Below are 12,269 nucleotides of genomic sequence, written 5' to 3'. Positions count from 1 at the left end.
ACATGAATGTCCAAAGTGCAGGCACAGCATTGCTGTCTGAAGAGAGTCAGGCAGCAAGGTCGCTATTCTGCAGCCTTTAGGTCCTTCCCAGGATGATTTTATATAGGTTAATCTTTCTGTATGTAAAATCTTTCCCATGTATAAAATTGATATAGCACATGCCTTTACAAAACCGCAGGGACTCCTATCCCCAAACCCCTCCTCAGTGATGGACTCTGAGCCCTGTGTCTAGCTGTACTGGCTCCACAGCGTGTAGAAAGTCCAGAGCTTGCTCATTTATGAAGAACATGACCCAATAGCCAACACAGGTTATTTGACGGGAGCCTTGGTCAGACATAGGGAGGAACTGAGGAGCTTTCTTTTTTTGTATTTAAGTTTTTTGTCTCCTTTGTGTCTTTGTTGTTGCCACAGCTTTCTCGAGTTATGGCAGTCGGGCTTTGCATTGCAGTGGCTTCTCGTTGCAGGGCATGGGCACTAGGGTGCATGGGCTCAGTAGCTGTGGCACACAGGCTTAGTTGCCCTGTGAGGAGAAAGTGGCTCAGTTGTATCTGACTCTTTGTGACTCCATGGACTGTAGCCCATCGGGCTCCTCTGTCCATGGAATTTTCCAGACAAGAATACTAGAGTGGGTAACCATTCCCTTCTCCAGGGGATCGTCCCAACCCAGGGATCAAACTGGGGTCTCCTGCATTGGCAGGTAGATTCTTTACCATCTGAGCCACCACGGAAGGTTAGTTGCCCTGTAGGATGTGGAATCTTCCGGGACCAGAGATCAAACCCATGTCCACCCACTATATTGGCTGATGGACTTTTAATCGCTGGACACCAGAGATGTCCTGATTTTAAAGCGTAGTGTCATCTAAAGCATAAAATTGAGTGGTTTTTAGCATATCTATAAGCTTGTGCCCCTAGTGGCTCCGAGGGTAAAGAATATGCCTGCAATGCAGGAGACCAGGATTCAACCTCTGGGTGGAGAAGATCCCCTGGCGAAGGGAATGGCAACCCACTCCAGTATTCTTGCCTGGGAAATCCCATGGACAGAGAAGCCTGGTGGGCTGCAGTCCGTGGGAGTCACAAAAGAGTCAGACACCACTTAGTGACTAAACAACAAAAAATATTCCGTTATATGGATGTATATTTTATCTATTTGTCAGTTGATGGACATTTGGGGTATTTCCACTTTTAGGCTATTATGAGTAATATTGCTGTGAACATTTGTATAGTAGCCAAGTATTTTTACATTTTTACTTTTTGTCACTTTAGACCAACGTATGTACAAGTACACAATTTTGACTCCTTTTAGAATCCAGAGATAAGATTTATTTATGTCAGTAGAAGTACATGGAGCAGAATAAGCTAAAAAGGGTAGTTACAAGAAAGCACTTGTTAATGCAGCTAGGGTCAATTTTAAGGAAGTTAAGCTTAAAATATTTTTTGCTATATTTTCATTTAATTAATAATTTTCTGTGTATGTACCAAAAATATGCATTAACATGCATATTTATCATTTCAATTATAATATGTGATTGACTAGAAGTTTGAATCTATGTAAATTCAGCTAATTCTTCGATGCCAGTCTTTGCAGTCCATGATGGGGATAGAATGGCATGCAAATGGACAGGGTCTGTGCCCCCACAGTACTTATGGCCAGTCTCGCTGAGGGCCAGAGCATTGAGCCTGTGGCACAATGTGGTGCCCTCTGCTGAAAAAGCACGTGGCGTCTGAGGAGCGTCAGCTTCTATAGGGAAGTTCATAACCAGTAGTTGTGGCACACGGAATGTATGGAATCTAGAGGAGGAATGGATGCAGATAAGCTGGAGGAGGGGGTGTGGGAAGAGGAGGTGGAGTGGAGGAGGGGAGGGGAGGAAGGGCGGGTCTAAGCTGACCATTCCGCATGGTCAGTGCGTCAGCTACGGTTCAAGCTGAGGCATGCTGGGAACTGAAGATGAAAAGAGCAGAGAGGCCTGGTACCCTGATAATGGCGTTAAGTGATTTGGACTCTACCCCAAGAGCTGAGAAGTCATTGAAGGGTGCTTCGTGATCTGCATTTTCCATTTTGGTCACTCAGGGCATGTTGGGTGAGGGTGGGGGCAGTAAGAGGGCAGGTCATCTGCTGTGAGGGACAGTGGGAGACTTGAGGATGCGGAGGAGTCAGGAAGAGTCACTGTGGGGAACACGGTGAGCAGGTGGCTTGGAGCAGCAGCTTCTGGGCCAAAGATGAGTATCTTAAATCTGCATCATGAGACATCATGGAGGGACATGCCCCCAGGGACGTGGTAAAGCACTGCACTGGCATGGTTGTGGTTCAATATGTCCCTTGCCTTAATTGAACTGGGTTGAACTGGGTTGAACTGAGTTGAAATGAGTTGCCTTAATTGAACTGAAAATGCCAATAAAGTAGAGAACAAAAGCTTCCCAAACAAACTCTGTGGATGATCCTTCGTTTTCATCACAGTCAAAAGTCAGCAGCTCCCCTGTTGATTTCATGTTATTTGCTATTTATTCTTTGAAATCCAAAGCCTGGAAGAGAAGCTAATTACTTCCCTGTTGCCCAGAATAAAAAAGTCAGGGTTGGTAGGAGAGGGGGATGGTAGGGGCAAGGATACACAACTGAGCAGTTGTTTTGTAACTTTCAGGAGGCCAGGTATTTCAGTTCCTAGAGTCAGAGGGGAATTAAACACATGGCCAGGCAGGAACGGGGAGGTGACCTACCTCCTAAGGTAGTTGTGGGGACCTCAGGACTCATGTGCTTGTAAGCTTTGCTCAGTGAGGAGCTGAGGCTGGAAGAACCAAGTGACTGGTCAGGGGCCAGAGAGCAAGAGATGGTGAATATAAAGCAGGTCTGTCTTATTGCAAATCGGTGGTCTTCCTGCTCCACCAAAGCGTCACCTGAAGTGAAATGCTGAGAGTCTGGACAGAGGTGAGGTGGCAGTGGCCCTGCCGTGTAAGGGGTGGGCAGCTGCCTAGCAGTGGTGATTAGTTTGTAAACTCCCCTTAGATCAGTGGCCCTCCTAGGGACTAAGAGTTGGATTAACCTCACTTTCCTGGCCATCTCCATATGGGTATTGTTGCTGCAGCTGAGAGGTACCATGCCGTGGTGTGAGGCAGCTGGATACATTTCCTACTGTGGCATGGCCACACTTATGGGCCTGGCAGCCCTCTGAGAGGCTGCTGAGTCTGCCTGCATTCAGCCATCTTTCCCTTCCAACTCAGTGATGGGCTGGCTCTTGGTGGAATAGACAGCATACAGAAGTGAAGCCATGCTTTTAAGGCTTCACCAGACACGCAGATGTCAGAACAGCCGAGACCACTTTGGCCTCCTTCCTGGAGAACATAGAGGGAAGATCTCCTGGAGGAAGGCATGACAACCCACTCCAGTATTCTTGCCTGGAGAATCTCATGGGCAGAGAGGCCTGGCAGGCTATAGTCCATAGGATCACACAGAGTCAGACGTGACTGAAGCAGCTTAGCACACACATGCCTAATGGCTGAGCACATGACTTCTGTTTTCTCATGGCAATGACCCTTGGCTTTTTAATTCTTTGTCCAGGTATGTACCCTTCAGCTACAGCATCCCAGGAGGCTGACAGTGGCCGGAAGCTGACTCACCTGCTGAATGCCGTGACGGACGCTCTGGTCTGGGTGATTGCCAAGAGCGGCATGTCCTCCCAGCAACAGTCCATGCGCCTGGCTAACCTGCTGATGCTCCTGTCTCATGTCAGGCATGCCAGGTACCATCCCTGTGGGGTCTGCTCCACTGGGTGTGTGGTGGGAGGGAGGGTGCAGATGCTCACAGAAGGATAAAGAGTTTTGGAAAAAGGGTTTTGCAAGTTCAAGATGGATAAGGTGGAATTGCCACCTTTAAGGGAAAATGAATTCCTGAGAGGAAAGGCAGGCATCATCTCTATACACGCTGATGGCCCGTATAGGATGTGGTCATTATAGCAGCTTTATAGTGTCTTGTTACCCTGCCCAAGCTCACTCTACTTGCCGCAAAATAGACGGCAAGAGATGAGGTGTTGAGGTAGGGAATACAACTTTAGGCTGACCAAGAACATGCAGTCTAATGTCTCAAAATAACCATCTTTTGAGGGTCTGGATGCCAGGTTCTTCTAGAGATCAGAGGTGGTGGGAGACAAGGAAACAAAGTAAAAAGACCATTAATCTTGCAAACATCTCCTAGAATGCAAACCTCAGGCAGGGCATGTGTTAGTGTCTTCCTTCCTGCCGCCTACAGGTGGACAGGGTCCTGAAAAAAGACACTTTAGTAAGTCAGGCAAAGGGGCAGGATTCTCCGAGACAGGTCATCATGTGTGATTATAATAACAAAAGCAACAGAAAGCAAGTCAAAGGAACAGTTCCAACATGGAGCCAGAATTGGCTTTTCCCTGCAACATTGTGCTGGCTTATCTGGTTTTTAGTTGCTGGGGATTTTAGCTTGTTTATGGATTCTGAAAGGGGCAGTTAGTTCCTCCCCTAAAGTGAGCTGCCCCATCTTCCTGAACTACACAGGGCTGGGGTCCTGAGGTGTTTTCTTAAAGAGGTTAAACCCAGCTTCTCTAGATCAGCTCTGGGGCTGGTGATCTGGGGTGATCACAAAGGCTTCCCTAAGAGTTGTCCTTTTCTTGCTATAGAAAAGGATATTATATATCCTTGCAACACATCCCCTGCCCAAGGTTTGCCATTCTAGGAGATATTTGCCAGATTAGTGGCCTTTTTATTTTTGTTTCCCAATATCCCCCTACCTTTGATCTATAAAAGAACCTGGCATCCAGACCCTTGTAAGATGGTTATTTCGAGACATTAGTCTGCCATCCTCTTGGTCAGCCTAAAGTTGTATTCCCTGCCTCAACACCTTGTCTCTTGCCGTCTATCCTGCGGCAAGGTGAGCGAGCTAAGGCCTGTTAACAAGACACCATAAAGCGGCTATGACAACTGCATTCTGTAAGAGCCATCAGCGTGTGTACTGATGATGCCCGCCTTTCCTTTCAGGAGATCATTTTCCCTTCAAGGTGGCAAGTCTACCTTATCCATCTTCCAATATATCAGGATACTAAGAGAACTAGTGAGCCGTGTAGGTTTGGGAAGGCAGTGCATGGGTAGAGTGTATCCAGGAAATGGACATTGTGTGTGCTCAAGGACGGAGATGGTGTCTGATGGTGGCTTCATGCCGGTGCCATGAGGCTCAGTGCTGGCCATCACCTAGGAGGAGGGTGGGGTGCTGGGGCTGGAGGAGGGGGGAAGAGGAAGGAAGGTAAATGCTCCCTTGAGGAGGAGGAAAGTCTAGGGGCGGTGAGAAAAGACAACACACCTGACGGATTTCAACAAGGGGGACGAAGTGGAAATGAGCTCTGCTCTGTTTACTCTTTAATGATTACTCAGCACACGACCATTTACAGAGCAGAAACAGTCCACCCTCATTAATCACAGATTCTCTACTTATGAATTTGCCTGCTTGCTAAACTGTATTTGTAACCCCCAAATCAATACTCAGGGTGCTTTTGAGGTCATTCGAGGACATGTGCAGACGGGCAGAAAGTTTGAGTTACCCACACGTATGTTCCCAGTGGAGGTCGTACCAGGTGCTGCCTGCTCTGCCTTCTCATTTCTGCTCTCAGAGTGTAAACAAGGGTGTATTATATGGTCTGTTTAGTACCTTGTTTCGGCATTTTGTGCTTTGTTGGAGATTTCATAGTCTAAAGAGAATCCCCAAGAATAGTGCTAAAGTACTGTCTAGTTCCTAAGTGCAAGAAGCCTGTGATGTGCTTACAGAGAAAATGCATGTTAGATAAGTTTCATTCAGGCATGAATTTTAGTGCTACAGGCTGTGAATGAAATGTTAATGAATCAATGATTCATGTTAAATAAGGCCCTTTAAGCAATAACTCAGAAGAAACAAGATTATGTATTAATGGGCTGATGAAAGTGTTGGGACCAGAATCTCTCAGAACCTAACCCTTATTTCTCCCAATAGCAACGGTTCAGTGTTTTCAAAGACCATGAAAATGTACCTGTGGTGTTCAGAGACCCCATCACACTAGGGGTCAAGTTGTTGGGGTGGGTGGTGGGACACCATCGTCCACAGGACATTGGCTTCATCCTCACCTGCAGATCATTGGAGGAGCCAGATGCAAGAACCATAGAGCAGAGGGCTGGGGGTCATCCTGGGGTGAAGGTGAGGACCAGCTCCATGGGGGAGAGTCGGGGAGATGTCAGGCTTCCTGTGGCTGCTTCAGGAAGGAATCTCAGCCCCTTTTGTCTCTCCAGTAACAAGGGCATGGAACACCTGCTCAACATGAAGTGCAAAAATGTGGTGCCCGTCTACGATCTGCTGCTGGAGATGCTGAATGCCCACACGCTTCGCAGCAACAAGCCTTTGGTCACAAGGTCTGAGCGCAACCTGGCGGAGGACAGTGAGAGCAAAGAGGGCTCCCAGAAACCCCAGGCTCAGTGACGCCCAGCCCTGAGCTGTGGTCAGGCTGCAGAGAAGGTCAGAGGCTGAAGCGTGAACTCCAGCACGAACCGCGAGCCCTGTCAGAAGGGGGCAGGCTTCCTTGGCTTTCTGCTATGTGCTCCTTCCTGTGGCTCCTCGATGCCATCCTTCCCCGACCTCCCCATCTCCTGGGAGTCAGGGTGCAAAAGCCAGTACTCCTTGTCATCAGAGGCAGAGTTTGAGTACAAGGTTTATGTCTGGCTTGGCCTCATGGGGTCTCATTGTGGTCACTCCATTACTTCCCATCTCCCTCCTACTCTTTGGAAAATATCTTAGGGATTTTGGAGTGACTGGAGGAAACTGACTTGGAAGGGCTGTTTGGGAGAAAGGGGAGAAAATGTAGGACACACACAGAAGGGGACTAACCTTTTCTGTGCCACTTAAGCTGCCCTTTGATTCCTTTGTGTGCTGCCTTCTGGACCACTTGATTGTAGGACTGAAAACCACAATGATCATCAGCTAACTGGCCTGTGAAGATGGATGGTCATACATTGCAATGATTCTGTCCAAGGCCAGAGGAAACGTGACCTAGAGAGCCAGTGGTCAGGCTGGGGTGGGAGCCACATTTTTCCCCCAAGACCTTGCTGCTGCCTTCCTGCAGGTTCACCCCTGTTGGTTTGCATTCAGAGAGCCTGTGAATTATTTGGGGTGTGTGTGTGTGTTTTCACCTCCATGGAGAAGAAATGTGGAGATGTAAATACTCTGCTCCTGGAATTGCCTTTCTTAAAACTCTTGTGTCCCAAGGAGTTCAGCATGTGTGCTGGAGAAAGGACCAGTGTTTGCAGGAATGGGGTTTCTCCTGTGGGTGTGGGTCACAGCCACCATGCTTCCCTGGGGCAGCCACAGCTACCACATCAGCCACCCAGGGAAGACAGGAACACTGCAGGCTGTGTGTGTGTGAGGTGTGCTGATCCACAGGATGAATAGCTACACACACGTCAGCATCAGCGTGTCAGGTTCAGGATCAAACTGTATAGACGGGATGAGCACACCACTTGAACAAGATTGTGAGCTCTATTAGAAAAGAGAGAGAGTTAAGGTAATTATTTATAGCAAGAAAAAAGGCTTTTATACCCTAGGGCTCTTTTAAAATATTTTCTTATCAGAACATTTATATGGTGGGTTGGGTGAAATAAAAACTTAGTAAAATATTAGTTCTTATTCCAAGTGGAACATAAATAGGACACAATGATAAAGCACCTCTGAAATTACACTTTTAACTCATTTTTAAAAAATTTAAGTTTTCATACAAATTTTCAGGAGCATAGTGAATGCATAAAGTGAGTTTACATCTGTACTTTGGAAGAGAGCAATTAGATAATCGTATGTGATTTTTGTGATGTTTTAAAAAATTACCCTGTGATAGGAGATTAAACACTTTTTCTTTTTGAAAACAGTAAATACAGAATGTGCTCACCACAGTAAATCTAAGTCTTTAGGAAGATTACATCCAATAACATAAGGTTGGTTTCCGCCAGTGTGATCTTGAATAATTGTTAATTTTGATATTGATGCAGTTTTACTAAAAATGTTGAGCAAAGCTGAATCAGAAACACGTGACCATGTACCAAGAAGAACACAGTGTTGTGTTCTTATTTTGTTCTATATTCTGAGGGGATTTGAAATTATTCTTAGTGACTCAGTGGTGCAGCTTTAGTACAGCAGATAGTTCAGATTTTATAGGAACCAGGGAACCAGTGTTTTTTAGGTCAGTTTTCTTTCTTTCCAGTCAGTTTAGGACCCCTTATGGCAAACAAGGCGATGGAGGCTAGAGAGTGGGAAGTGGGAGGCAAAGAAGGCAGTTATTTGAAGAACAATGATTTGCTGATGAATTTCTCTTAATTGTATTTATAAAAAGATGACCAGTTTGAAAAAAAAAAAAACATTAAAAAAACAACAAAAACAATACAGAATGAGGTTCAAGCCACCATCCCATGACTGCATAGTGAAGTTTTTCAGGCTGGATTTTGACGCCAAGGAAGGCATCCGACTGGTCTCGGGGGTCCAAGCACCTGTCTGTGCCAAACCCTGTCTGTCGCCCACATGGTGCTTGCTGTCATGAAAACTCCTTCAGTGCCCATTGCCCACCTCCCACAAACACTCCTGTATGCTGCTTGAGGTTGCTTGTTTCACTGCATTTGGATTTAGCCTGTGAGGAGGATGTTAACATTTTTGGTCATTTCTTCTTGGCTGTGGTCTCACCTGGTGTGCTGGGGATACAGGTGAGTCAGTCCAACCCGAGAGGCTGCCCTGGTGCAAGGCTGTCTCTTAGACTGGCATCTAGGCCAAGCAGGCAGTTGAGATAATATGGTATGTCGTTTAAAGGTGTTCTTTGTTTTGTTTTGAATACCCTAAGGCCCTTTCCCCTTTTCAGATGTAGTGTGTACATCTGTTCCCAGTCACTCCAAATTCTTCCTCTAAGGATTGCAAACTGAAAAATCAGGCTGCTGTTTTTATGGGTTTTGAGTAAACCCTCCATGTTTGTTTTAAAGATGAACCATTTCTCTTAAATAGTGCTTTCTCTTAAATGTCTTCTATTTGGAGGGTATCTAATCACCCAAAGTGTTTCCCTGGTGGCTCAGACAGTAAAGAATCTGCCCACAATGCGGGAGACCTGAGTTCAATCCCTGGATAGGGAAGATTCCCTGGAGGAGGAAATGCCAACCCACTCCAGTATTCCTGCCTGGGAAATCCCATGGACGGAGGAGCCTGGCGGGTTATAGTCCATGGGGTCACAAAGAGTCGGACATGACTAGGCAACTAACACCAACCACCCAAATGGTCCATGGGCAACTTAAAATTCTCCCATAGCTAAGCACAGATTTCAGTGTTTTCAAGTTCAGTTTTTAAAAGGAATTAACTAGGGAGAATAGGACCTGTGACAACTGTAAATAAGAATTAACTGAGTATTGGGGAAAAAAAAATTACCCACCCAACTACATCTTATGTCTTATGGAAAAGGGATGCTCAGCTTTGCCTTAGATTCATATGGTGAGATTCCTTTCCTCCACTTTGATCATTTAATGTGGGAAACTTACTTGTGGGAGATAAGTGAGATTTGAGCTAAATTCCAAAAACGTGTCTAATATAGGAATCATATAGACAAATTTTAATAAAATAATTAACATGGAATATCCTTAATACAGAAAACACAGTGTTCATGACAGTGTTCACGCAGGTTCCCAGGAGAGCTGGCAGCCCCTAAAGAGAACCCTCATGACCCCCCTGGGAGAATGCACCGTGAGTTGTCGTCATTCTGACTCTGTCTCCCTCTGCCCTCACCACATCCTCTCTGTCTGGCCTCAGGCCTCTCACATGCTCAGTGTCCACCAGGACTAACTACACAAAGGATTCAACCCTAAAATAATTCCGAACTGATTTTTCTTCAAAAATTGTGGTAGGAACAGAAAATTAAGTTGTCAGCTTAAAAACATTTCTGGAGGGTCTTAACTGTATTGAAAAATAATGCAAATTCAACAAAAGCTCTTCAGTGAGACAGTCTTTATCTGGGTTCCTTCCTTTGCTAACTCAACTGGAAGGGCAATTATTTTTAGTTTCATAAAAAAAATTTATTAGTTCCCAATTCTTGGCAGAACTATGTTATATATGCATATATATAATATATATATATATAAGCTAAGTTGAAGCAATTCTAGAATGTTCTAGCATGTGAAAACAGTTTGGTTATTTTAATCTGCTAAGAAACTTGCATATATTAACACTTTGTCAAATTCAAAGGTGAACCGTCAGTTTCTAGTCTATTTTGAAACCAAACATTTTTATATAAGATTTGACACATGTCTTTAAGCTGCTAAAAAGTCTTAAAAGGACATTATAAAGGTTATATGAAGGAAATGATAAAAATACATTAATACCTAAAAATACTATTTGTGGAACAGGGACTGTGTGCCAGACGCAGCGCTCAGTGCCTCATACATTCATATTTAATCCCCATACTAACCCAGTTTTCTGGCTGTGGAAACTGGAGTTCTAAGCAGATTTGCTCAAAATCCTATAGGGAGTAAGTGACAGAGCTGAACATAGGCAGTTGAAGTTCCAGTGCTGAAAGTAATTGCAACTTTAAAAAACTAAAGGAAAAATATTTTTAGACTGCAGAATCCATTTGTCAAATGCAGTCTGACGTGTGTGGCTACTCTGGTTTCAAACTGGGGCCTGCTTGTGGCCTCATTTCCAGAACACTCCTGTAGACAAGGAGCTCAGTCCCATCTTTTATACATGTGTAAAGCCCAGAGAGGTACACAGACCTGCCCAAGATCATACAACTACTTATGGCAGAACTTGGACCCGAATTCAGGTCTTCAGCCTGCCTGGCGAGCACCGCTCCTGCTATAGACTTGCTTCCGCAGGAGTCTGCTGTGTGAGTGGCGTCTCGGTGCACGGAGCGAGGCCTCGGTGCATGGAGTGGTGTCTCGGTGCACGGAGTAGAGACGGTTACGTTGTGGTTCCTTCTACTGTACCATCTACTTTCTCCATGTAGATGTACAAAGCTTTATAGAATAACAGCCCTAGAAACAGGTGGGAAAAAAAGATGAATTCTGTCATCCCTGCTCCCATCCTGGGCTTCTAAGCTCGTGGGCAGCACTGTTGTCACTTCCTCCTGTCTGCTACCATTCCCCAGATGTATGGCTGTGAGGTAGATTCCCTGGAACCCTACCTGTGTAAAATTCTCACACCTTTCAGGCACCAATGCTTCCTCACTGAGTCTGGTCTACTGCAGCACTTGAACGCATGCATTTATTCGTATAGCTCTCCAAGTTGCTGGAACTTTAGCTCCCGTGGCAGCTGGAAGATGTGCATTCTCTGCAGTGTTATCCTTATAACCCTTTTTGTTGAATTGGAATCAAGGATCCTTTTTCTTTTTTTGAATGCTTGCTTACTTGTGGGGCCAATCAGTGTGATGGGATGGTGGGCTTCCTTTATGGGAAGGACCGAGGTCTGATGCTGCTAGCCCTCTCTCTGTGCTGGGTGTCTAAGTGCTATGACTGTACGTCCTGTAACTTTGTTATTTGATGATCCTGTGTACCTCCAAGCCCGCTATAATTTACGATTTTTTCTTTTTCCAGATGAATGCTTTGTACCATTAAGCAGGCTTTTAATTATGGGCCTTTTGGCAAATGAATGTTTGCTGTTGTGTGAAAGCAGATTTTGTTTATCTGCTTTCCATTCCTCCAGGTATGATTTTTTCTTTGTTGTGTGCCTTTAATGTCTATGGAACTGTTGCAGAAAGAAGTTTAATGTGACATAAGCTAAATAAAGTGTCTTTTTTTTCATAGTTTTGGTTTTAGAAATGTATTTGTTGGGAATATGAGAACTTTCAATGATTAGGCTAAGTCATCAGTGTTCCCAATCTATTCTGAATTCTATTCTGTTTTAGGTTTGCAGAGCTTTTTAAGAATTTGATGAAAATCAGACACTCTTCCGGGAAAAAGGCACATAAACAAAATGCTTACATATTGAATTAAGAATCTCTGACTTAACCTTGAAGACTTTTTAAACAGCAGTAATTTAATCTTTAGTCAGCTGATTTCACATTTGTGATTTATGAACGAAGGCACTGTGTGATCAAGTAAAATGCAGCTCACGAATATAAAAATCCTGCTATGCAATGCATCAGTTTAGGGCGTGACCTTCTAAACTTAAAGAAAAAGTGGTGGTAATATTTTCACTTAAATTTCCCTGTAGGGTTATTGTAATCTTTGAAAAGAGATGAATTATTTTAGAGTTAGAAGAGACTTGGAGGTTGTGTGGTAAAATG

General features: G+C 44.8%; 1 protein-coding gene across 3 annotated transcripts in view; it reads left to right on the top strand.

The window, feature by feature from the left end:
• Positions 1–11,786, top strand: part of ESR2 (estrogen receptor 2) — a 63,766-nt gene extending 51,980 nt beyond the window's left edge. For 2 of the 3 annotated variants that reach the window (XM_042251939.2, XM_060417768.1), the window contains 2 exons: positions 3,551–3,731; positions 6,268–11,786. In XM_042251939.2, the coding sequence (XP_042107873.1) occupies positions 3,551–3,731; positions 6,268–6,454 (368 nt within the window). In that variant the 3' untranslated portion in view covers positions 6,455–11,786. The remainder of the gene's footprint in view (positions 1–3,550; positions 3,732–6,267) is intronic. The other variant, NM_001009737.1, reaches the window with a different exon arrangement.
• Positions 11,787–12,269: the final 483 nt, after the last annotated feature.

The sequence above is a fragment of the Ovis aries genome, chromosome 7, assembly GCF_016772045.2.
Source record: "Ovis aries strain OAR_USU_Benz2616 breed Rambouillet chromosome 7, ARS-UI_Ramb_v3.0, whole genome shotgun sequence".
In the NCBI taxonomy this organism is placed as follows: domain Eukaryota; kingdom Metazoa; phylum Chordata; class Mammalia; order Artiodactyla; family Bovidae; genus Ovis; species Ovis aries.
The sequence above is the reverse complement of the archived record's forward strand: the minus strand, read 5'-3'. Positions and strand labels throughout refer to the sequence as shown.